The 27684-nt window shown below is 40.3% G+C and overlaps 1 protein-coding gene across 1 annotated transcript; it reads left to right on the plus strand.

Annotated features, from left to right (window-relative positions):
• The first annotated feature begins 166 nt into the window (after window positions 1-166).
• Window positions 167-26233, plus strand: LOC130168942 (calcium-binding protein 7). Its single transcript, XM_056375302.1, has 5 exons — window positions 167-1150; window positions 18966-19109; window positions 19245-19357; window positions 21224-21374; window positions 23241-26233. Exons 1-5 carry the CDS (start codon window positions 1042-1044, stop codon window positions 23369-23371), a joined length of 648 nt encoding a protein of 215 aa, XP_056231277.1. The 5' UTR covers window positions 167-1041; the 3' UTR covers window positions 23372-26233.
• The last annotated feature ends 1451 nt before the right edge of the window (window positions 26234-27684 follow it).

Consider the following 27684-nt stretch of genomic DNA (forward strand, 5'->3'; position numbering starts at 1 on the left):
TATACACCTTCCACACATGGTCATCAATCACACTTTGTGGTTTTGAGTGTAACGACGGTGAGAGCAATTGAACAAAAAGAAAGAGACATAGAAGGGGAAGCAGGGTTGGTTGTGTTTGTGTGTTATGCGGGAGGGAGGGAGAGGGAAAGGGGGGGGGCTGCCTACACCCATACAGAGTGTGTGTGTGTGCGTATGTGTGTATGTATGAGAGAGAGACACAGTGACGGGGGGTGAGACAGAGAAAAGAGGCAGGCTACATATCTGATCCACGCATAGAGCTTCCTTTCACAAAAAAACACTCCTCCACTGAAGATGGAACAACTGGATCGCAACGCGCCCCCGTACCCATGAGCAATTAAGAGGTGAACGAGCAGTTATTGTCTTTTGAGGATCCGGACACGCGCTGAACTGTCATCTCTACACAAATTTAGATTTTCAGTCCATTTTCTTTTTTCTTTTCTTTTTTTTTTGCCGTTTCTGTGGATTATATGAAAGCTGGCTGGATCCTGGGGACGGAGTGCGTCAAGTGAGCGCACGTATCCAACAAGTGGATGCATGAATTTGCTCGCAACAGACAAACCCTGGGACCAAAAAATACAAACTGCCAGTGGATTGATAACCTACAGTATCGATCGATCGGTTTAGAGCAGAGACAAATAGCCTGCACTCATTCGCACTGCCTCACATGTGGAGCTTGTCTGGGTTCCTGGTTCTGGTGATGTATATATGTGCGCATTGTCTCATTCTGAGGTAGTTTTCTCTCTAGAGACTTTGTCCTTTATGGTTTTCCTAGCAAATACTAAAACTGCAATGAGGTAAGACAACCCCCCTACATATTTTTTTGCTGCTCTTCATTCATTGACATAAAATCAAGATTTAGGCGGACACGCTGCGGAAACCGTTTGCCACCTCAACCCTCTCTCCCACATCCATGGACTTGCTTCCCTCGTTCCCTCGGTGACCGTGAGGGGGGAAGTTGGGCTCCTCTCTGTAGACATTCCTGTATGAAGAGGGCGCAGGTGGCAGCCAAAGGTCGCAGTCATGCCGATGCATCCAGTCACATCCACGTTGATGTACCGGGGGATCTGCACCATCCCTGACATCCTCTCCTACAGCGCCCCGGTGAACCTGCCCGAAGACGAAGTTGAAGGTGAGATGATAGCCTACCTGTTCCCGTGCACACCCGAGGGTGTTCAGTGCTCCCGAGCAACTCAGGAGCTGTTTCCTCCTACCAGTGCTGTATGTGGCTGTGGTCAGCTCCTGCTGCGGTGGGAGCGCGGTCAGCACCTTGGACAGCGCTCAGAGAGCTCTGATTTAGCACAGGGACATAGATTTTGATTGTTTGATTTTAAATCTTAAAAACAACCTCCAAAGGGGTTTGGACCCCCCCCCCCCCCCCCCAAGAATTTATGAAACAGAATGTGCAAAAATAATCACCCACTTTGTTATAAGTGCAACTCAAAGATCAGATATCTTGTTTCAATTTTCTTGCACTGATTGAAAATATAGATTTTCAGCTCAGGACAGGAGCTGGTGTGTTTAAAAAAAACAAACAAAAAAAAAACAAAGGCATCTCTGCACCCTCTCTGCCATAAAGTGTTGCTTCTTGGGGTTAGCAATGATGCATTGACTCTAACTAGAAGCAGAAGCTCTTCAGTGGAAATGTGGTCCATGGGAGCCTGAGTTCACTCGTCCATTAAATCTGGCCACACACAATTTGATGGTCAGATTGTCCAGAAGTGTTTGTAATTCCATTGTTTTTTACATTTTTTTTCTGCTGCTAAATGATTCAACTAAAATGTAGGAAAAATCTCTCTCTTGATTTGAAAAGTTATTTGTAAATCATTGAACCTTTGCAACTCTGCAGTGGTACCTGACAGCAAGAGAAGTGACATCCCACCAAACAAGCACGCAGACATATTATTCTGAACAATTTGCTTTTCAGTATCCTGAGAATATTCATGCCATGCCTGGGAGCACTTTGTGATGCGAACCTGCGACATCTGCACATTATCATGCAGCAGCCCCTGGGACAATGTTCAAGCCCCACAGCGTGTGTGATGACATTAAGTTCTTGCATTGCTGCCGTGTTTTCAGTGCGGTGGCGCTGTAAGGTAACAGGCATATCCCTGCTGAACGATTTTCCACGCTGTACCTCTCATCCTTATTAATGTGCACTTTGTTAGGAGGAAACAAGATTCTGGATGTTGGATAGATTCAGAGAGTATCTCTTAAAGTCATGCATTTCTGTTTAGGCTCTTACTGAAATGCATATGTGTGAAGAGCAGACAAGCTGAGTCTTGTTGTGGGATCTTGTCAGTGGTGCAGAATATCCCAGGGATGGATCAGAAATGAACTGTTAATTGAACCTGGAGTTGCACACATAGGAGATCACACAGCCAAACACACACACACACAGGTTTGCATCTGCAATACGTGCAAAGACACACTTATAATTACATAATAAAGTTGGCAGGGAATGGTTTTCAGTGCTCGGGTTGATATTAATTAGAAAAGCTGAATAGACATGGTAAAATATGAATTGAGTTTGGACTCCAAAAAGGTGTTTAATGAATAGTACACACACACACACACACACAGCCACACACACACACACACACACAACACACACACACACACACACACACACACACACACACACACACATACATACACACACACACACACACACACACACACACAGCCACACACATACATACACACACACACAGCCACACACACACACACACACACACACACACACACACACACAAGAAGTGAAGGAATGGGTGCAAGACAGATCAGGCTGGTTTTAAGGTGTCAATATGCCCTCTGCAGTTTATATTCCACTGCTTTTGCGTTGACATCCAACAAACTGAGCCTGTGATAAAAGAGAACTGTCAACATCTCAGTGCCAAAAGTGATCTTTGCTTGATGTCATGCCCATGATTATAGCATTGCATCATTCTGTGTTTTTTTTTTTGTCAAACATGATTTCCAGTGTAAAGAGACATTGCATGACAGAAAAATATATTTTTCTTTTGCACTAAAACAGATGGACATCTCATATTTCAGACTCCAGTAGAAGCTTTTTGGCTGTTGAGATTGAGGAATTTCAGTTTCCCTTCCTGCCTCCCACTTCAATTTACAGTCAGCTTTGGGTGCAATAAACAGACAACACTTCATTTTGACTGTAATTACTTAAATCCACTTGTACCCTTCTGCTGCAGTCACTCTGTCGCAAGACAAAGTGAGCCATTTGAGCTTTTTACAGCTTATATGGTGGCAGTTTGACTGGAGAGGCAATGGGATGCTTTGTGGAGAGAGAATAGGAGAGCCTGAGGTAATGCACGGTTAACAGTGGTGACAAAGCCTTTTTCAGCTGTTGCAGAACATTAGTGATCCCGTGTGAGGGATGCCTTGCAGGTTGTGAAAGAGGCAGACTTTTAAAGACGTGTCACCGAGCAGATTGAATGTTGCTGTTGTCAATGGCAAGAGCACGCCTGAGATTCACGGCTTTTTTCCTGTCAGAGAGCACAAAGTGGGGATAATATAAATTTTATAGGGCTGGTTGGTTCGTTGAAAAGAGTAGTAAATAAATTCTTTACTATATGACAACATGTGGGCATTCAAAACTCAGCTTTTAGTTTCTGGACACAACCCTGCTGTTAGCCTTGTCGTGCTCTCAGCTGCTCAAACATGGAGGACGGTGCTACAGATGAGCAGCTGGGATCATAAAGCAATTTCTGTTACTGCATTGTGATACAGTCCCCTTTTTATCGGACGTTTCTTTTGGAAACTTCTTTCTGCTCTGATTTTGTGACTTCAGGTCTTTTTATAAGGTGATTTTGAACTGATGATGCTTCATAAGTTTGCTATTACTTCTGTTGTGGGCATGAGAGACCTCAGCTGGTGTTGAAAATACCTTTCTACACAGCTCTATCATCTGAAATCCCCTAATAAATCTAATAGGATTTCTGTTATTGTAGTTTTATAAACACAGAGTTCTGACAGGGAGTCAGAGCTTATTGACCTGAACAAGTAACATCACTATGAAGGATACAGCATAATAATGCTTAGTTCATATAAATCATATAAGATATAACACATAATGTAATAGCAATGCTTTCTGGTTCACCTTCATTAAATGTGGAAGCCCTGTATGCAGAAAAGAGAAGAACTACCAATATTTTTCAACATTACTGAGCTTTAATAAGGCCAGAAGAAAAAGATTCTACATGTATTATTGTTATCTTTAAAAAAAAAAACATGCAGTTGTAGATTTAGTGCAACCACAAACAATGAGAAAGTAAAGCCAATTTAAACAAAATGCAAGGGTTAACATAGTTGCTGTTCCTGGATTGCAGTTACCGTAAAGGTCAATAAGCTCTAAATTATAATATGCAGCCAACGATCTCAAGGACCTGTCAGTCAGATTTTGACAGCTGTGACGTTTCATGACAGACTCATTGATGAGAGAAGGCGCTTGCTCGGGCGACAGTCTCCGAGTTTCGTCACCGCTCTCATCTCCGGAGAGACGGACGAGAATTGGCTGGAAGTCTGAGGTGTCACATACATCAGCTCGGCCGTCAGGGAGACGAGGCTTTGTCACGAAAACGAAATTGCACATTAGTGAATGTGTGTGTGCGGGTGCATGTATGAGGACAGGAGGCTCAAGCCCTATTGGCACGCATAGCCAAGGACTTGATTTTCAATTACTTGGACACCCCCAGGGAATGAACCAATGGCACCATACTTTGTGAACGAGAAGGCTGTCAAAGCTATAATTGGAACAAAATGCTATTTTTCTGATACTCGATAAGCCTGCGTGTGCGAGTATGTGTGTGTATGTGTGTGGTAGTAGGTGGGTGGGTGGGTGGGGTGGTTGGCAGCAAGTGCCTTAATGTACAATGATGCGAGCATAAATTGAATTGGACTCCATATTCTCCATTTCCCCTCCTACACAAGAGGGAGGAAAAAAAACAGTTGGTCATATTACAGTAGCTCAATATAGTTTAGACCTCCTCCACCACTAAAGGACACACACGCGCGCACACACATACATATACGAAGCTCAGTGTCAATTTCACTGCAGGTGGAATTAAGTGGGTAGCCCATTTCCACACTGCCTAACAACAGCCCTAATGGAAGCAGCTTCAGAATAATCCCAGGGCTGAGCTTAAATCATTTGTAACAGGTCCCAGAGTGAGCTTCATGTAAACAGATGCCAGTAGTTTCCTGTATAGGCACAATCAAAAACACAAGATAGGAGCAGAGTGGTTGCATCTTTGCGACAAGGTTGTGATCACTGGAGTTTATTTATCTTTGCACTTCAAATCTTCTCCGGCTTTCCGTTTCTTTGTCTCTCACTTTTCCTATGTTTAGACTCATGGAAGTTGCACAGACGAGTTCAAAATTACTGAAATATAATGATACATATCATCATTTCTGCCCTCAGGTCACTTATGATTGTAAATATAGAAAACGACGTTTGAGGAAAGTAATTTATTTCAAGAATTAATCCCATTTTCCCACAACGTTGTTGCTCACAGATTTTACAAAAAATCTCAAAAACACCTTTAGTCATTTTGGATCAAGTGTGAAAATAGGATTTATGTCAATAAATTCTGATGTTAAGGTAAGTTAATCCATTTGACATACATGAGTAAGCTGCTGGAAAAAGCTGGACATGAGGACAATGCACCTGTTTTCTAATGACTGAATTTTACGGATGGAAGAATGGAAGCATTACAGCTGCAATTTATTGGGGAAGCAGCAGATGTCACAAACATAAATTAATTCATAACAAAAAAACCTAAATATTGCATTACTATCCCCATCTATACGCTGGTTAATCATTCTGAAAGCAAAATGTCAACACAAATTACTGTCTCGGTCCCTTTTATATGCTTACAGACACCACTCGAAATATGCAGCACAAATACAAAAAAGCCAAAGAAAGGCAGACAGGAGAATTGACTTTATTTACATGGTTGTTATATTTGATGGACATCATATTTTACATGTCCTTTTACTGCAAATGGAAGCAGAATATCAAATAATTCTCAGATTAAAATGTCAGTGTATACAGTATATATCTATATATCTATAGCTATATAGATATATAGACATAAACATGTTTAATGATACCTTTCCTCTTTGCCAGTTCCAGTGTGTTTGGTTTGGGCGTGAAAGCCTTATTGTTGAAGAAACATGAAAGTGTATCTGTGTACCTGTCAAAGAGACCCAGCAGAGACATATCTCTCAAGGAGCATTTTAAACTCACAGAGTAACTGTCGGCAGTAATCAGAATCAACCCAGCCAACAAAGTTATCTCTGCATTTGTTCACGCTCATGTCAGAGTGAGATGGGGGGGTGGGGGTGGGGGTTTCCTCCCCTTCAGATCAAACACAGATTGGGCTGTCACTCGCCCCAAGAGACAGGAAGCTGAGATGTTGCAAACAGGAAGTGATCGGAATAACGGGACCAAAATCACTGGAGCCGGAAGCTTATTCTATTTATTTTGTGATGTACAGCGACACAGGTTCACTAGTCAGGGAAAAAGAAAAAAGCCCAAGCTGATCAGTCCTTGTCCTTATATCTCAGTGTGCAAACTCCATGTTTACATTATTTAATTCACTTTGACTGAACAGAAGGTTTGTTATGTGTATGGCTTCCGGCAAGGATGCTAGAAATAGCAATGCTGGTCTTTCAGTCAGTTGGTCCACTACACTGGTCCAGGCTGGAATATCCAAATAAGTATTTGATGGAGTTTTCATTCAAATTTGTAGATTTATAGTCACCAGAGGATGCATTACATTGACTTTGGTGACTTTTCCTGTAGTGCCACCAGCAGATTAAGATTTGTGATTTTGGATGTGTCAACAACTACAATGGAATCTGGTTCACACATTCATGTCCCCTTCAGGATGAATTGTAAACCACTTTGGTGATCCCTTTCCAGTTACCACCATCCAGTTAAAATTTCTATTTGCCCAGAAATTTGCATTATTACTAAATTCCTGCAAAACCAACATTGCCATTAGCTTTAGCTATAAGTACATGTATTTGGTGTTTAGTGCTAATGACAAATGTTAAAATGCAAACATGCTAAAGTAAGATTGTGAACAATGTACCTGCTTAACCCTGAAATGCATTTAGCTTAAAGCACTGATGCGCCCAAGCACAACTCGCAGCCACGCTGCCAGCATGGCTGTTCACTCTTGTGTAGTTTTGTTGCATTTGAAAGGGCTAATTGTAAGTTTTCTCTGCTGCCAAACACGGTTTTGTGTGGGGAGCAGGGGGTGGGGGTTGTCATATGACAAGGCCATCGTTGCGTTTACAAGACAAGAGGTAATAATACATCCTTTGAGCAGTCTTCAGGGCAGAAGGGAAGCTAATGAGTCGCTATCGGAAAGTGAGTTAGCTGGTTAGGGTGCTAACTTCAGTAGAATACAAGACGTGATAGAGACAAAAGTTAACATTGCAATTGCTTTCCACCGTTGGAGACAGCTCTTGGTGAGTAAAGGAATGTTCGACGCTGAACTCGCAACGTATCTTCCAGACTGGTAAGAAAACAGCTACTAATACTAACATTAGCTATGCAGCAATAGCAAAACTTACAATTACCTCCTTTGACTCTCAACAAACTCCACCTGCACTGAAAACTTGCAGGGGAACATACATGCAGCCCAAGCTGAAAAAACGTTGTGGGTTCTATGTGATATGTTTTGTACATATATGTTTGAGGAGGCACACGTTAGCTTCATGGTACCTATGCTAGCTGTGTTGGAACCCTTTAACTTAAGTGTAAATCTCTTTTTTTCAACAACATAGTCAGACTCAACATAGCAGCAGGATTAGTTTGATTTGTTGCGGAGAATATGAAATTCAGTGAGGGCTGAGACGTTGGGTTGGTGAATTTCAATAGGTGAAGTCTCCATATTTTGATTGTGAATCTCTAACAGTCAGTGCTGTAGGCTTGTGGACAGGACTAATTGGAGGAGGTTTCTCTTCCTCGTGTATCCTGGAGTCATAAATATGCATTTAAGATTTTTTTCTTAAGATACTTTCACTCTACATTTTGTTTTTGAAAGTAGTTTGCTTTCAGTAGTAAAAATTCAACACATGCTACGGGGGATTCTTTTTCAATATTTTTAGTTGTTCCCTTGGCAGAGTTTTTTGGGATTTGCAAATCGCTTTGACTGACAACTGCTCAAAAAAAGAAAAAAAAAACAAAACACTGACACCACTTTGCTCCTAATGGCATAAACTGCCTGTGAGGCGATCTTGATGTTTCTGCTCGACTCCTACTGTAGCTGCAGCAGAAAACATTGACTCATTTCTTTGCCCCGAGGTGGAGGGTTGACTTCCATTCCTTTGGAAATACTTACATGAATACAAATGAAGATATTTAAAGACATCGGCATCTGCTCTGCAAGACAGAAATTATGCACATAACGCGTTGCTGGTGCAGAATCAGTGGGCGCCATGGGGGCGCACATCCAAGGGGTCAGCTGAGACGGTTTGAAAACATATGCTGCTAAGAAGAAATGGACAACACAGAAAAAAATGACCAATCATGACTGCAGCAGATATGCTGGCTCATTTTAAGGAGGATCCAGATGCGTTTACCAAAACCAAACATTTATTTCTCTCCTCTGTTCACTTGAGCGATTGACTGCTATTAGCAAAGCTCTCTACCAGGAAGTCTCAGTTAGTCACTTACATAGAAAAAACACCTTGTTTTATTGGTTGCCCTAAACAGACGGTTTGTTTCCCCTTGTGTAGATGAGAGCCTTTCATACCTTTTGACAGAAAAAAAAACTATTTCATCAAGCCATTCTCTCTTTCTACAATAAATCAAAAATGAAGAAAAAAGTGAAGCTCAAGCTCATTGATGAAGCCAACACCTTTCTACTTCCACTTTCTGCCTTTCAAATCCCTTTGACACCGTAACAAACATTAGTTTATAAGTCAGACGGCTTTAGTTAATGATAAACAATGAAGGAAGACATGCAGCATCAACAGCACTGACTGGAGTAATTTAACAAATACCGCAAAGTTAAATGCCTGTAAAGCCTGCGGCATATTCAGAGTTCATTGTCAGAATTTGACTTTGGTGATGGTCTTTTTTTAAACACCATTACAGGATGGTGAGATAATTTTGCAGGTGTGTGTGTGGCGGAAAGGTGGTGGACATGTAGTGAAATATCACTACATATATGTTTGTTTTGTTTAAGCCTCGGGCCTTCCTGATTATCATTTAAAAACCACCAAAGGAAAAAAAAAACACAGACAGGACAAGATTAACTTCATCCATTCTGGCAAAGGATATGGTTCATGACATATTGTGCAGCAGTGGGGACACCCATGAAAGCACCCTGCTCGTATATAATCAGGGTGAGAATAATAAATCTCACTTTGTGCGTCTTTCATGTCGTTCCGCTCAATCTCGAACCTCCCCACTCTGCGTGAATGATGAAGAGTCACCTTACACAATCTGCCAGACGGACGGACGGACAGACAGGCAGAAATGGATTTCAAAATGGCTTTCTGGGTTGTATCACCTGCCTGGATGAGACAAGCGGCATATGAAAAAGCTCTACTTGACATAGATGGTGATAAAGCTGTGAGCAGAAATGAGCCATTTCTCAGAGGGTGAAGTGACCCAGCGGCACAGCTGCTGAGCCACAGGTTGTATCAGAAAGAAATGTGTGTATTTGTTGTGGACTTTTTGTGGAGTTTGTTATGATGTTATTGGCTATAATTTAATGTTACTTTGGAAAAATTGTATTTCATTAAAACAAAAATATGTAAAGCTAAAGTCTGAAATGTTTATTTGCCTTCTAGAGGAGAGTCGAATGAAAACACTGGTACCACCCTAATGTCTGTACAAAAAATACAAAGCCACTGTCAGTGGACTCTCATTAGCACTCAGTGGTGTGCATTAAAATTTTTTGTGAACGCTTGAACTGAATAAATCAGTTTACAAATGATGAACGTGAACGTCACGTGTTACGACAGTTTTACGGCACACTGCATGACGTCTCCATAGACACGGCCCGGCATGGCTGGTACTAGTGGTACAGGCGGTACAGACACATCTACTACTGCTGAAGCCAGTTTGTTTGACCATTTGAAGCAGTTTTATGAACAAACAAGTGAAGACTCAGACGGATTATATTTATATACGGATTTTAAATGTAACTAATGTCTGTGACTCTTCAGTGGTGTACAATAATTCATTTATTTTGGGAGTGGTAATGATATGGGGCAGGTGATGGATGGGTAGAAGGGGGAATAGAGAATAGTGGCCTATTTAAAAAAAAAACCAAAAATGAACATGAACTAGTTCATTTTTGAAACTGAACTGAACACTGTTCACACTTGCCAAAACCTGTTGTGTAGTCAGTGAAGAGGTTACTGTGCCTGGCCAGGAAATAATGCTGCGGACAATCCCCTGTGAAAAATGTCAGTTTATCATTTTTACATTTCAGTTTTTGACAGACCCAGGCTAGCTCTTTCCCCCTGCGTCCAGTCTTTGTGCTAAGCTAGGCTAACCGATTGCTCTGGAAGCTTCATATTTACTGTACAAATGTGAGAGTGGTATCAATCTTCTCATCTCCCTGCCAGAAAATGTATTTCACAAAATAATGATCTATTTCTTCAACATAGAAACAGTTTATTGCTTATTTCTTTGCGCTTATTGTGAAATGGATGCACATTCAGATGCAGATAATCTAAAATCTAAAAGAAAAAAAAAAGAAAAAATTTGCTTGTTGACACTTTAGTGACCACTTTGAATGTTTGACATTTTCATCACGACAGCAACCGCAGCCTCGTATAGATTCTCAGTTAATCAGTTGCTGTAATGTGGTGTGACAGCCTACCTTGCCAAATTGGGTTTTGTTGGGAAACATGTGGTGCAGATTAGCAGCGAATATCATGAAGTGCTGTGATTATGGCTGTCAGGTAGGTTGAAGTTAACTCATTTATTTCCATTTTGATCGACTGCCATGAAGGAGTGGATCCAGCAGACTTTATTACCTGTGAAATGAACTGTGATGAGTTCTGGAAGGTGAAGTGCTTTTTTTCCTCCCTCCTGGGTAATATTTCCTCCCTTTGATGAACAATACTGCAAAGTCTACACCAGACAATAACAAAATACAGCGATAGAAAAATGGCATCCATAAGCGAGCACGTACCGTTAACGTGGTGGAACTGATGAGGGAGTGTTGGATAAGCCGTAATGCATAGCGGGGGCTTCTGATTGTTCGCATCTGACCTTTTTGTTTAAGGTCCTTCTCATGGGTTTTTGCCTTGGGCATTTACCTCCAGTATCGGCTGCGGTGACGGAAACTTGCAGCGAGGGAGGGGGAAAAATAGAAGCAGATCAATGGTTCTCCTACAGAAAAGTGAAAGAAAAATCAGAGATGGGCTAAACTTACACAGCGTTTCAAGGACTTCAATCATTCAAGGTCAGGTGGGGTTGAAGAAGTTGGCGAGGGGATTTTTTTTTTCTTATTGAGAATAAAGCACTGCAACCCTTTTCCAGTTTCTCCCCAAGGTCTTGTCAGCATTGCATTGGTGAGGTTAAAGCGCTTCAAATTTCATAATGTAGGGAGCAGTTTCTATCTAAACCCAGAGATGGGATTTTTCCTTAAGACACAGACGACTTAGTATCTGCCATATACCCCTTTTGAATACTCCAGAGCCTTGTTAAAAACCGGTTATGGTAATATAAAATCTTCTGGGTGCCCACATTGGCCCATATCCAGCTAAAGATGGATTAAGGTTGCTATCGGTGTTTAAAAATAGTCGCAGAAGGTTCATACACACACGCACACACACACACAGCAAATCTGTGTTTTTCCTCACACTGATAAGGTCTTACATAAAGAGTGGGTGTGCTGCAATTACCAATCCAAAGCAGCCCCGAGCAGATGCAGGTCTGACTGAGGCAAAGAGGATTCTCTGGCTCTGAAAAACAGGCCCTTGGATTACATTCATGGACACTTCACCGCTACAAAAGCCCCGGCATTAGCGCGTTCTGCTCAAAGCTCACTGTGTGTAATTAGCAAAAGTTTTCACTGATGCTAAATTTAGCCTGAAAAGGGGTAAAGCTTTGCTCTAGGCATGCTTCAAAAAATCCAAGTAAATATTTCCCATGTGATGTGTTTCTGTTCTGTGAGGATGAGGAGAGTTCATTTCACCCAATTTTTTCCTATCACTTGTTTCTTTATTATATGTATATCCTCCGGAGTCTGATAGAAAATAGAAAGCGGATGTCATGCCTCTCGTCATTGAAGCTTCACCTTTGTCATGGATACAAGCATTTTCTCTTTGTCTGTATGAATCAGCTCTATTTCCAAGTGATACCTTGCTCTGTCTAGCGCTGCGCACAGTTCACAGACTGTTCGGCATCTCTGTGCTGCAGCAAGGATCCAGTGCACTTCATTGATATACAGCAATGTACGGGGGAGAGCAGTGCAACGGGAGTACACTGCACCTTTCTGTTGTGGGAGTTCAGCTTTAGATGCTTGGCTCTCGCAGCTCACGATCTTAACTTGGGGCTTTTCATCCTCTGTCAGATCACACCACAGGGGACGGAGTGGCATCGCATCTTTGAAGGCCAACAAGCACCTCTCTACATCAAAGCAAATACCACACGCTTTCAACAAAAATATTCACACCTCCCTGGTGGAGCGTTGGTCCCACAGACTGAGAGGAAGATGCAGCAACGCCAACCTCTCAATCTGAAAAACAAAATTTTATGTAGATATTAATGTTGTAATTGAAGCTGAGTTTAAATCTCCAGGCCAGGAGCAATAGTGATATCTGCAGCAATCAAAGAAAAATCTAAAAAGGTGACATTCCAGGTGGCAGGTTCATTATATATCTTGTTTTTATTCCAATTTCTCTCCCAGAAATGACATTTATATACAGCTAATATGCAGCAGAACAGCAAATACGCAACAGCAAAACTAATTGCTACAGGAATATGTTTTCTCTTAATGTCAGGAATTTTTGTTAATTTAAAGTCAGTAAAATGATCCGCACATTTATTTTCTGCCAAAATATCTGATCTTGCAGTAAGAATTATCCACTAGTGGCTACAGCATCATTAAAATGATGGTTATGTTTAGACACTCATATCACTTGGTTAAGGTTAGGGGAAGATCATGAAGACTCAGAAAAGTGCTATGTAAAGTAAGTGCAGCTCATTCACCATTTACAACACTGGATGCAAACCCTGGTGTCTTGTATGACAGTCGCACACTTTGTACGGCCGCTACCCTCCAAACCCATCCACCTCCTGATGATTCTGCTGCTGTTAATAAATGCTTCATTAATTTTAAAAAAGATAATGAAAAATGAATCGAGCCAGGGAATAATACACTGCCACCACAAATAATTGGGAAAACAGTTTAGCTGTATAAAAACATAATTTCTAGGAGACACAGATGTCAATAGACTTCAACAAACATGCACAGTGAGTAATTTACTTCCAACACTTTTTCTAATTACTGATTGATCAAAATGAAGTAATTTTTTGGGTTTGAACATCCAAAGATGTGATTTGTGATTTTAACAGGAAGATGATTTAGAACAAATGGATGATGGTATTTTTGGCAGAAATTATTTACACTCACTGGTTCCAAAGATACAACAGCTTTCTGAATAGTTCTAATCAATATTTCATAAAAGGGATCAAATGACAAAGTGTAACGTGAAGTTGTTTGCTTGTAGTGACTAACCCAGAGAGAATTATAACCTGGGTCTACAGCGAGCCTGGGCTGTGGCCATTTTGTTTCAGTCTCATCACGGTCACCGAACTGCAGCAGGCAGCTTCTTTAAGCAAAGACACACAGCAAACGTCAAACACAGTTAGCAACTAACCGCTGAACACGGTGGAGGATTTAATCAAAGAGTGACTAAACCGAACCAACACGTTTCCCATAGAGGACTTTATAAAAGGTGGTAATGTGGCAGTGTTGTGTTTACAGCTCGCTGTGCTGAACAACAAATTCACTGCAGCTTTTAAAGTAGAAACAAAAAAGCATTAACGTTGAAACAATTTGTCAAATTAATCAATAACCATTGTGATAATCATTTTAATAAATGAAAAAGACCGGCCTCTCAAATGTCAGGATTTGTTTGTTTGTTTGTTCAGACAAAAACAATTTGACCATGTCACCTTGGGCTGTGGGAATTTGTGGTGGCCATTCTTCATTATTTCCTCTCATTTATAGAATATTAATATTAATCTTGTTTTGTTTTTTTTCCTCTTTCAAAACCAGAATTACCGCCTCATGGTTGTATGCCTCCGCCAACCAACGAAGTTGCAGGAAATATGGTCACAATCTCCCCTTCCTGAGTTACAGTGTTGAATAATGGTCAGAAGTGTTTTCACAGAACATTATGATGTCACAGTGAAGTTGACCTTTCACCATTTGGATATAAAATATTATCACCTAAATTTATCCTCCTGAGATACCAGTTAAATTGTGACATGTAGTGAATGACTTTGTGAGAGTTATGGCCCAAAATGTGTTTTGTGAGGTCACAGTGTGACAGAACTAATGATATTAACCTCTGGGCATTCCTGATACATTGCATTCGCAAGAAAACAAAGAAAAAAGTCCCTAAAGGCATTACTGAGATATCATGTTCACCGAGGTCACCGCGACCTTTGACCTGCAAAATTGAATCAGTTCATCCTTGAGTCCTAATGAATGTTTTTGCCAAATTTGAAGAAGTTCCATCACGGTGTTACTGAGATACTGTGAACAATCCTTAGCTGCGGACCTAGACTACACCATTTCGAATCATTGTTTATCAGGTGGAAGGTGTAACAGTGTGAAATACTGTAAGCTCGTGTCATAATGGTTACTCAGAAATAAATCCTCTGCTTTATTTGTTTGTTTTTACCTCTATGATTTGGTTTGGGAACATGAAAGTGATTTGAAGCCACTGACCCGCTGTTGCTTTAATTATGTGCTCCTTGTATTAAGACCCATTTATTTCAAGGCGGCATGAGTAAGCGGTGGTTAACTTTTGCCAACTGCCTCTCTTTGACTAGGCAGGATAATTCAGGTCATCTGTGCTGCCATAGACCAAGATCACAGCTACAACTTTTTTTTTTGCCAATGCGCTTATTTGCAGTCAGGCAGTATTTTTTTTCTCAGTTTCTCTTTTACAATAGAATCACTATGGGGGCATGCATGAGAATTTGGCTCATTTTGAGCTCACAGACTAAAGTGAAAATGGAAGAGTGTAGTCATCTCTTCGGGGAACAATTAAGATAGAGTGCTATCTCTCTGAGAGTTTATCTATTTGGATGAAGTGTGGTCAGAGAGAGAAATTAATTCTTTTAGAGGATGATTCGTCAGCCTCTTTTGATAAACTGTTGCAGCGGGGGATGTGTACGGTCCGCTTTACTTTACACATTCGTTAGTTCACTCTAGAAGAAGTGCTCCGTCCTGATTTCAAGTGGAGCCAAGTAGTTTTGATAATATATTTGTAATGGCGATACAGATTCCAGCTTCACGCCTGTATATCTCACTAGACTTGATAAGCCAGTCATTATATTTCTAGCCCTTGTAGAACTGAAGCATTTGTATTCTGTAAATGGTTTGTGACAGAATATAAAATCCTCCTTCAACAAACTGCCGGTATTTCTTTTTACACAATACCAACTTTTTTTTTAATATCATATATACACAGTATGGGATGTTTTGCTCACCTTGGCCTTTGATCAATAAATAAAGCTTTCGGGGGAGACAGAGTATTTGCCAAAACTGTTTTGGCACATTATTTAAGAAAAGTGTTCGCCTCCTGCAAGGTGGCAACATGATTTTTTTTTTTTTCCTTTTTCCATCAAGTGTCTGCTGGAAAGCCCCTCTTTCTAAGGTAAACAGATGGAGTGGGGGACCTCAGGTGGATACTGAGGTATTGTTATTCTATAAAACAAACAATAAGATCACACTCAGGGATGGGGAAAAAAACACAGCTGGAGGCTCTCAATGATTCAAACTATACAGTAAGACATTTTGCACAAAAAAGCAATGTGAGAAATAACTGCTGCGAATGTTACCCGGCTTGGTTTTTATAAATTGCATGCCCAGATGTAATCCATTGTAATACATGATTGCCAAGAACCCTTGTCCCTGTGGCACAGTTTCTATTCTGTGGACGTGGACGCGCACAACAAACTATTTCCTGAAGCCCTGCTGCCACATTAAACACACACAGAGAGACTGACACACACTGCTTCCTGCCATCATTGATATTTTATGTTTTGTTCTTCAGCTGAAATATTTGTCACGGACTGTCACGCTGTGGATTTTGGCCCGAGGCTTTGGCCATTCGTCTGCGTGCTGACACTCCTGTAATTCACCGGAGCAGCAATTCCCATTTACAAGACTTTGGGCTTTTGCAGGGGATTGATAAAGTTTGTTTAGTATTACACTTCAGTAACTTAACAGCAGCTAATTGGCTGTAAACTGAGAGGGGAATGTCATTTAAATACACATTTGAATTTTTATTTGGTCTTCCTGGAAGGCTGTTATTGTCACTTGTTTAATAGAGACAAGGGATGTGTTATTCAGCAACAGCGTTCACTTCTTGTTTTGTTTTCATTATTCCTTGGAATCCCAGTAAACATTTTCTCTCATTTATAATCTTATCTCTTCTCTGACATAAGCTATAACTCCGCGTCAACCTTCTGGAAACCTTTCCTAAACTATAAAAAAAAAAAAAGAAAAAAAAAGAGAGATGATGACACTTACATGAATGTTTAATGATGTATTTTAAGGTTTCTGATTTCAACAAGCGCTAGATTAAATAGATTACATGTGATTTACTGAAGATTTACGCCGTGCATCATCTCTATCTTAAGATTCATCTCCTGCTCTGCTCTTCTGTGCGCTAATCAGGCATGTGACACACACAAGGATGTGACGAGTCAAAAAATTGTAGTTGACCCGGTCGTGGGTGTTATTGCATATAAATGCAGGGATTCAGCCCCTCATGAAGAGTATAAGGGGAATACACAGTGCAGCTGAACGGAGGAATTAAATACTTAAAAAGATTTCCCATTGTGATGCTGGCTGTGTAACAGTGGGAGGCATTTTTTACACTTTTAAATTGTCTTTTCATGGGACTTTATATTGAGGTTTCTGTAAGTGATGGTGTTTTCTCTATCTGGGGCATGGCGGCTCTCTGATTTTTTTTCCTGTTTATCTCAAACTAACTCCTGTTACCACTGCTAATTGCATGAATCACATTACTCCAGTTTTTCATTACCAAGTTATGTTAAATGGGAACTCTGGGTAGTCGGGGCAGCCTCAAGAGAAAGATTATGAGTGGTCAAAATCTTATTAAATTTCAGCTCTTAATGTGAGTTTGTGGCAAGGTTGAGAATCTTGAGATGGTTTATAGCGGTGTGGCGTGAACTGAACAGCGGAGGTGAGATTCAACATTACAGCATCTTATAGACATGACAGGCAGCAGCTACTAAAAACAAGAGGTAAACCAAAGACAGTATATAAAGATCGACGTAGCCTTAATGCAGTCACCCATATGTTTCTGGAGAGTGGTTTTGAAGTTCAGAGTGGGCTGCTCTGCCGTAGCCATCTTGGCTAATCCAAAAATGGGCAAAGAGGTGGGGCACGTGGCCACAACCTCAATTATGCAACTTTAAGCCTTTATAAATTTCAATTCACTCCCCGTACAGCTGCCATGAAGGAGGAAATTAGCTATAGAGACCATGTTTATTTCTGCTGTAAAGTTGGACATTTTAACATGGGGGTCTATGGGGATTGACTGGCTTCTGGAGACTCTAGTGGTCATTCCATGAAATGCAGCTTTTGGCTTCATTTTTCAGCCCTGGAGGTCACCGCTTGATGAAAACTAATGCATTGATCATAATCTCAGGGTTTTTCTGGATTTTTTATTTTATTTGTTGATATTTGTTTATCAATTGTGTGAAATAAAACTGGCATATAAACATATGGAAATGCCACAGGTTATTTCTTGGAGACATTAATTATTCTACTTCAAGTACCAACAGCCCATCCAGTTCTTATGCATCCAGCTGATACAGACCACCACAAGTGCCCTGGAGTCTTCTTTCTCACCACCACTGGATTCAAGTTCAATAGTTAATTGATTTTAGTTCGGATTTGGTCCACCAAGTCTTGAGACAAACACTTGGCTCTTTAAATATCCTTCACTGACCACAAATTTACCGTTTTGTTACAGAGCTTTTCTGGGCTACCTTAAAATCCGCTTGGCAGTAGTAAGAATACTTTCACATTATAGGGAGTTATATTTCATTTTATTATGTCAGCTCTTACACACAGGGGTTCAACAGTCATTTGAGTGTTTCAGTGTGTATCTTATAATAAGCTTTTTGTCATTCATTTATCTTTCTTTCTAAGAAATTATCAGACTGATGGGAATTTAGGAAACCACCTGAACACACAGCTACACTTTCCCCCTTGTGTGATAGCAGATCATATTCCTGTTAGGTTATTTTTGCCAGTAAAGCTTTTCAGGTTGTGGCAGCCGAGAAACTAAGACTTCACAGGTTTAATTCATTGCCATAAAATTTTAAAAAATAAAACGGAAGGCAGAGAGTACTGCCCTTTAAAAAATGTTGACAATTTGTTCCGATCTCAGCTCTTTATATTGATTTCATTTTGGCTCTTTATTTATTTATATATTTATTTATTTGTCATTTCACTGGTGGAATTTGTTCTTCTAAGCTGCCAACCCACATATAACTATGACTCAAGCATTGATGCGGCATAACAAATATGTCTTGGTGCGTGGAATATTTCCCACTTTCATATCCTGCTCTGCCGTAAGACTTCAGCTGGTGTGTGTGTGTGTGTGTGTGTGTGTGTGTGTGTGTGTGTGTGTGTGTGTGTGTGTGTGTGTGTGTCTTGTCTCTACAGAAATCCGCGAGGCCTTCAAAGTGTTCGACCGTGATGGGAATGGATTCATCTCGAAGCAGGAGCTGGGAATGGCCATGCGCTCCCTGGGCTACATGCCAAACGAGGTGGAGCTGGAAGTCATCATCCAGAGACTGGACATGGACGGTGAGGCAAACGCACAGCCTGGATTTTATTATCTTAAAACCACAAAGCGTAGAAGCTTTGCTCTCTATTCGCCCACAAAACTGGGCAGCAGTAGAGCCGGCAACAATAAACACCAACTTCTCCTCTTTCCCCCAGGCGACGGACAGGTGGACTTCGAGGAGTTTGTCACTCTTCTGGGCCCAAAGCTGACAGCAGCTGGGATGCCAGATAAGTTCAACGGCACTGACTTTGACTCCGTTTTCTGGAAGGTACTCATTATTCAGTCACTCACTTCCTGCCTATTAGAGAGAAGATAGACAGCAGAGTCACAGCTGTAGCAAACCTCACAAGTGCAGATACATTTAGACGATGCCACAGTACGACTTTAAAGGAAAACCAGTTTTAATTGCCACATCCACTGTGTCTTTAATGGGAGCGTTTTAATCTTGGAGATCTTTGGATTCCCTAAAGAACTCTATCCTTCATCAAGACCTTCATCTCTGCCTCTGTGTGTTTGTGCTGACAATCTTATTACTTAGAAGTCAATTTTTATGTAAAATAGATATTAATTTATTTACAAACACCTCATTAGATAATCAACAGCTCACTTTGACAGTGGGATGGAAATTAATGGGATGGAGCTTGTGTCAAACCCGCCTTTGCTGTAGTTATATGATAGAGCCAGAGTGGCTGTCAGAAAGTGAGCATCCAAACTGAGTGTTGTGCGAGAGAAGGGGATTTGTGGGAATTCTTGGTGCAGTGTGAGTGCACGAACAAAGAATCACAACCAAAGACACCTGCTGGGAGAGTCAAGAAACCTGAGGGACTGCTGCTGCATAGCTTCACACAACATTATATAACTGAATAGTAGTAAGCATGTGCTGCTGCATTGATCACACAGAGCCTGCGGTCACACCGGTGAGCTGCAGCTCAGGCTGAGCTGAAAATCAAGGACATAAATATGCTTTCCAAACAGGCACAGCGCCTGGATTCTGTTTTTAGTGTTTGGGCTTAGTCATTCACATTTATTTTATTTTACTCAATTTTTACACAGTGGAATGTAACTACATATATTTACTCCAAAACTTAACATAACTAATGTTACGATTGCATACTCCACTGAATTTATCTGACAGCTTACACTGCAGTATATGGTTTTACATACAAAACATATAATCACCTTATAAAATACAGAGCCTTACCATAGGTTAAACTATGCCACAGTATATAAAGGATTTGACATGAGCTCCTAATGCAAACTACACCAGTAAAAAGCCGCTCACATACTAATGCATTGGTAATTACAGTATAATCCAGTCACATAACATACAGTATAATAGTATGACACAGACAGGAGCCACACTCCATATTGTGTATTTTATCATAATGAAATTCTGTTGACAATAGTCAGGAAAGGTAATTGTAAGATATTGAAGGACTCCACTGCATAATGCATTAGATTTATTTTATAATGTGGAAAAACAAAGTTCAGCTTTATTCATTGGTTTCATTTCAAGCTAAAATTCTGTTATCAATAATTTCAGGCAGTCAGATGTGAGACTTCCTTTGGTTTGTATTGTAATATTAAAGGGTCCAATAGTAGCAATTTTAACAACGTTACTGGAGCACAAACAACATCTGAATAAAGTTTCGTTTTCCACCGGGCTGCAGGTTTGACTCCAAGTGAGGAGTTTGAACTCCACACCGCTTAATTGTCCAATAGGAAATGTAGCTGGTGGGAACTTGTGTTTTGATTGGATGTCAACTTAGTCAGGAGTTTAACCCTTCTGTTCACATTGTCTGTTCTATGTTTTTATTTATATTTCCAAAATAAAATTTACACTCAACTTAATCTTTTTCCATACACTGCTATTTCTGTTGTTCACTTCCTCGTTATACGTTTTGTGTGTGTGTGTGTGTGTGTGTGTGTGTGTGTGTGTGTGTGTGTGTGTGTGTGTATGTGTGTGTGTGTGTGTGTGTGTGTGTGTGTGTGTGCGTGTGCGTGTATGTGTGTGTGTGTGTGTGTGTGTGTGTGTGTGTGTGTGGGGTATGTGTGTGTGTGTGTGTGTGTGGGGTATAGTGCCCACCAGCCTGTGGCCATGTTAATGTTCAGTTATGGGTGTGTGTGTCTCCAGTGTGACATGCAGAAGTTGACGGTGGAGGAGCTCAAGAGGCTTCTGTACGACACCTTCTGCGATCACCTTTCAATGAAAGACATCGAGAACATCATCATGACTGAGGAGAACCACATAGAGAACCCTGAGGACTGCCAGGTGGATATAGACAGTAAGTAAGAACCTCCTTATACTTAACAGACTTCAGCTGTTTGTATTTCTGGTGATTAAAATTTAAATATATAAAAGGGTCACTTCACCCAAGTCACACACACGCACAAATAATGGACCATTTTCAGTTTTATTTGCCAATGTTTTGCCTTATTTGCAGGTCATATTCCTCAGAGAGAGGAATATGACATTCAGCATAAGACCCACGTGGAATTAAGACGCAGAAGTTGTAGTTATATTGCATGCATCTTAACCTCATATAGGCTAGGCTTTGAACACCACAAATAAATGTAATTTAGTCCTCGGGAATTGTTGGGTCTCTGTAAATAATATTTTAAAGGAGTACAGTCTGGACCTGCTCAGTATGAAAAGTGCCCTGAGATAACTGCTGTTATGATTTGGTGTTACAAATAAAATTTCACTTGACTTGAATTTACTTTTCTTTTATTAAAATCTTAGAGGTGGAAATCTCAAATGAATAAAAATCTAAACTATCTGCATGGTTAAGTGCCATTTTGGGTAAGTGAGGGGTTTATGAATAGGGGAAATTTCTCTTTGAAATACAAGCATTATGGCCATTACAAGCCACATATATAGTAATTCATTATGATGGCTGTCAGATGGCTGATCAACATTCCTCAGTTGAATAGAGCATGTCTAATCATAGTAAAATAAATGATTTCTTCTTTCATCTTCTCCACACTCCAATTCGCAATATATTAATGATGATATTTTTCCTTAATGAAAACATTACAGATTTCAACCTTAAAAAAAAACAATCCTCACAATGAGAAAATGTTTCTGGTCCCACTGTTTTGCCCCAACATCCAATCATCACACATGGATCACACAAACCGTGCTGTTTAAACAGCAGAGACACCAATTACTCCACTCACCAGCCTCGATAGATCATAATGTATCCCAGCAAGTCATCAGCGGTGTATGAAATTCTGTGCCCTCTTAGGCAGCTGTTATAATTTGAGCAACTGTTCCCTCTCTCCCCTTTTCTCCTCACCTGTAAAAATGACTACACTCTTGCTAACGCTCCAGACGCCTACACAGACTCTGCGCAGAAAAGTCATTGTCAGAAATGCGGGAAATCCCTTACGGAGGTGAAAGTGGAGGCAGATTGAGGGGGGATCATCCGCATAGTGATAAAGTAAATTGCACCTCTTTATTACAAAATAACTGGAATTAACTGGAGATGGCAAACTGGTGTCTCAAAGGGCTGGAATCTTCCTTTAATGGGCAATTTACTGAGGGAATTTTGTGGTTTGTATGGCTATTTATCTAATGTGTAGATTTAATGACTGGAGCCTTTATAAACCCATTCTATGATTTACAATGAGAAAATCTACTCTTTGCTGTTGGAAAAACACTTTCTGAAGATTGAAGTTTTTTTTCTAAACATGAAAACATTAATTGCCTCTGGAGGAAATAAAGAAATCCCTTTTGAAATCCCTCCATTTGGACAGAAATAAGGTACAACAGATATGAAAGTTTCTTTTTGAACATTTGGTTTTGATTCAGCTGCCTTGCTTCTTACTTCAACTGGTTCTGCAGATACACTACACCTTCTCTTAGGAGGAGCATCCTTTAATATGCCAGTCAGGTTCTAGTCCATTTTGTTTGTTGTTCCAAAACTCCAATCAACATTTCAATCTAGATGCAGTTATGCAGCATACAGGTGTGAAAACAAATTTTTCTTGGCAGTGTTCCTCCCTTATAACTGTGTTCATGTAATTGTAAGGTTTTGTGATGAGCTCTTTCATTCGGAAATTACTATCAGATATCTTTTTAAGCATTAAATAACACCTGATTCATGGACCCATTCCCACCTCCTCTTCCTCTCTTTTTTTCCCTCCAGGTTCCAGCCCGACGCAGCAAGTCAAGCAGACTTGTGTGCGCAAGAGCCTGATATGCGCCTTCGCCATTGCTTTCATCATCAGCGTCATGCTCATCGCAGCCAATCAGGTGCTGCGGAGCGGCATGAAATAAGAGCTATGGCATTTTCAGCCTTGACCACCACCTAAAGGCTGCCTCACAGATAAATGACTGAGAGATGAAGCTTAAAAACAAAAAAAACAAAAAAAGAAGAGAAGAAGAAAAAAAAGAATACAACAGACAATCACACATCAAACATATGACAGCAGTATAACTGGAGTCACAAAGGACACTACATGTGCAGGAATTTGTCTTGGTGACAGACACATGCTGACAGCTTTCAGAATACCAAGGACAACAGGACCTCACACACACGAAGAGACTGCGGTGTGTTTAAAGTGGACAGCTGACTATACATATCACTCTTCGTAATACAATACATTTAATTTTCATTAGCTATGTGCATTTGAGCAGTGTTGCATTCAGTCTGGTGGCAGCTATAGAGAGAAGTGTAGTGACTGTCCAGTTTTGTATTGTCCAGTGTACCATGCGGTTTATTATAAACGAGTAGAAAGAAATATCTGTTGAAATATCGAGGGGGGCATTGGAGAAAATATATTCCTGAGGCTAGAAAGTGTTTTGTGCAAGGTCTGGAGTGAACAGTGTTGTGGTGATAATGGTATGTGGTGCAACATTGTTCAAAACCACTTGGGAATAAGAATAGCCTGGTAAGAAACAGATAATAGGCATAGTTTCATTCACAAGCTGCAGGGGTTCAGTCTGAGCAGGATGGAGCAGGGTGAAGCAGGTTAACAGCTCTTGGGAGGAAGGGTGTTCGGGTCTGAATGGACAGGTAACTGGCTGGAAAGTGGCTGGACGTGCAGCAGACACTCAACTCTCTCTGTCTCCACAGCGGGGCTTTGCAGGCCTCAGAGGATGACCATCATCTATGCATGAAGTGCATGGATTTAAACAAGTCGTCTTGACACATTTGTAAAAGTTCTTATCAATGTATTAATCATTATGACTGTGTAAACAAAGCTGTTTTCAATTACTTAATGACAACTGTGAGCAATTGTTTGTGGTGCGGGTTTTCAGCAATCACAACACAAGTAAAAGCATACAACTTGCATGAAAAAGAAGGGCTGCTTTAGTACATGCTCGTAAAAATTATTTTCGGGGATTGCTAAGCTATGGATCTTTCGCCTCGCCGGAGCGTCTGATGATCATCTCTCACTGCCACTGACGAGCCAAACAACTTCAAGTCAACCATTTAAACAATATGCATCAAAACTGATCTAGCTGGTCGTGGGGATACAAATGTGCAGGAAATTATTATTTTTTTTATTATTTTTTTTTTTTTTAGATTTTTGTCTGGATGTGTTGCTATAGAGCAATAACTATATGTAAAAATATACATCTCACAATGCTTTGAACAGACAGGAATCTTTAGAAACATGAGCACCAATGGACCTACTATCTGTTGAGGTCAGAAGATTTTCTAATCGCACTTTTCAAAAATTTAGATTTTGGCAATTCAACAGAGACAGTGGCTCTCATGTTCAAACAGGGAGATACAGAGATCAGACAGATGAGCAGAAACCTGTGTCAGAAGCTGCCCAGCGTATTGAAGCCGGACAGTGGCCAAATGGTGTAACCTGTTGCAATAAAACATTCATATATCTGTGAAGCACCACATGAATTTGATTGAGTGTAGTTTAGATTATTGTGCATGCATCTGGGTCAGGTCTGTCACTAAATGTGTATTGTACATATAAATCCAACTTCAACCAAAGCTTTGAGGAATCTGTGACATCACAACTTGGCTACAAAACAAGAGCAAGCTTACTAACAGCTGGTAAAATTAACATTTAAAATTATTGAGAAACTCTAAATCCCACAGAAGTCACTTGCACTTGCTATTTTCTGATCAGTAGACCTTCATCAGGAAAGATTTCATCTCACCTGGAAGCAAGTGAAAAAAACAACTTCAGGGCAAAGACGTGTTTGGAAAGTCAAAAGAACAGAAGCCCTTCAAAATGCCCTCAAAAACAAGACACTGCAATATCGAGATGTGAACAATTCACATCTTATGAATTTCCCCCCTTTTAGGATTGCTATTGGCAGCTCCCCAAACTTGGATCTCACACAAGAGCCAGGAGCTCACAGAGGCAACAAAATTAGACTACCCTATCGCCCGGAGCCAGGCTGGATAATGATTATCTGATGCACACGGGCAATTTGTCAAAAAGTGTCAAGTCTGTGGGGAAAACACTGAAAAAAAAGTAGAAAAAACAAAACAAAAAAACAAATACCTTTGTTTCCATTTTGCACTTTAAGACGTGCTGCAGCGCACAACGACAGCAACTCACCGCCATGATTGTTCATCCATTTCCTGATATAGTTTAGGCATAAATAATTACTTTACCATAGATTTATCTATTTTTGTGATAAGAATGTGATGGAACAGAATATTAAGTGACTGACAAATGATACTGTCTCATTCATTTTCTATTAAATCAGAGAGGGGGACATTTTCATGGTGAATAAAGTTATAATAATAATAATAATAATAATAATAATAATAATAATAATAATAATAATAATAATAACAATATGATTTGTTGCCTTATTCTTTGAAACACTTTGGCATTGTGCATTGACATAAAAATACACTAATCATGGGTTTATTATTCATCACCAGAGCAGAATATGAAAACCAATATTTATTTTCTTTTTACAGATGAAAAAAAACAACAACAAAAAAAAACTGTATGAACTTGTTGATAGTCTACTGAATGTTATATTTCCATTGAACTGTACTTTGATACTTGTCTTTAGATCTTGCAAAAATGTTTGACCATGTGATTATCTGTTCATTGCCTCCACCTGATGTTCTTCTTCTATGTCTGTGGAATGGTATTTCACATGAATTAAAAAAAAAAAAAAAAAAAAAAAAATCATATACCAACCATTGCCATGTGTCTGAATAGTTTTCGATTTGTCGGATCCTCAATGACATGAGCCTTAGATGGCTATGAAATGCTTGAGGATCAGTCTCACGGTATTGATTGACATCTTGACATTTCAGATTGAAATCCATAGACAGCAATGGATTTTTTGTGGTTCGCTGAGTCCATGGATTGCTTTATTCCATTCGGAGACACCCTTTGGCTTAGCAGTGTTTTGAACCCCATCTGTCACATTTATCTCAACAAAGTCGCCTCTTATATCTCTTATGTCCACCAGCACTGGTCAGACTGCTGCAATCCTTGCAATCTAAAAGCAGACTGAGAGATATTATCTGCAACAATAACTCACCAAAAGTGCTGGTTTATATGTACATCATATGTAATTATATCTACCTCAGTTCACCAAGTCACCGCTGTACCTTAAATGGTGCATTTAAGGTCTGATATTGTATAAAGGGAGATTTCCATGTCTTGTTTATAAAGCAGGTCTAGGTTCTACATTAATACTGTGAAAGGATCAAAGCGCTCATTCCACAGAGAAATGCACACAGCCTGTACTTAGAAACTGAGCCTTAAAACGAGGAATCAGGACTTCCCGTAACTTTGTGATGTCACAACAAAGCAGTCACCACCCTCTGCCATTCCCCAAGCCCAGCCCACCCAGACCCACCATCCAACCTTGCAGGATTTGGTTTCTGTGAGTGTTTACCTGAAAACTGCTATATTTTTATTAGATCACTCAGAAAACAGTCAGCCAATCAGAAAAGAGGCTCAGAGTCTCTCTTCTCACCTGTTGTTACCCGAGCACCAGAGAGAAACCTCAGAGGAGATGTAAACCTACATTGAGATTGCTTTTGGTACTTAAAACCACAAATACATCTTATGGATATCAAAACTTCAAATAAAACACCAGCAAGGTTTAAATATGGGACCTTCAAGCATGAGCTGGTGCCATGACAAGCAAAGAACAAAGTATTCCCGACAGCTGTGCCATTCCTTCGAGCTATGGCAACCTGCAAATAAAGTAAGGTGTCTAAATTTAAAAAACAAAAATCTTACACATAACTGGAGTGATAACATTGCATGTACACTTGCTTTTCGACTTCGAAAGGAAACATCAGCCCTTCTTGGTAGTAAATGTTTCGATAATGTACTGTATGTTTATGATACTGTTCTCTTGCTCACAGCACCATGTTCCGTCCTTGAGCTGCTGAAAATATAAGTGGGTGGTGAGAGGAGATTAGGACTGTCTTTATTTGCCAGGAGGTGGACTGGTTTGCGTCCCACAACTGAGTTTGAGCCAAACAAGCTCTGAATGCTGGAAATCCAACTTGTCTTTGGTGAAATTATTGAATCATTGACAGTTTTGGCCATTTTTGGTTATATACAGCCTATGTCATAGTGGTAGTAGGACAGGCAGTAGACGCAAATGCTGACACACAACGGCAGGCTGAT

Source organism: Seriola aureovittata, chromosome 5 (genome assembly GCF_021018895.1).
Source record: "Seriola aureovittata isolate HTS-2021-v1 ecotype China chromosome 5, ASM2101889v1, whole genome shotgun sequence".
Classification (NCBI taxonomy): domain Eukaryota; kingdom Metazoa; phylum Chordata; class Actinopteri; order Carangiformes; family Carangidae; genus Seriola; species Seriola aureovittata.

Excerpts from the sequence above, each read along its gene's own strand:
- LOC130168942 (XM_056375302.1), top strand. The coding sequence starts at position 1,042 with ATGCCGATGCATCCAGTCACATCCACGTTGATGTACCGGGGGATCTGC. Across the intron at positions 1,151-18,965 it reads GCCCGAAGACGAAGTTGAAG|AAATCCGCGAGGCCTTCAAA; the intron begins GTGAGATGATAG and ends TTGTCTCTACAG. Across the intron at positions 19,358-21,223 it reads TTGACTCCGTTTTCTGGAAG|TGTGACATGCAGAAGTTGAC; the intron begins GTACTCATTATT and ends GTGTGTCTCCAG.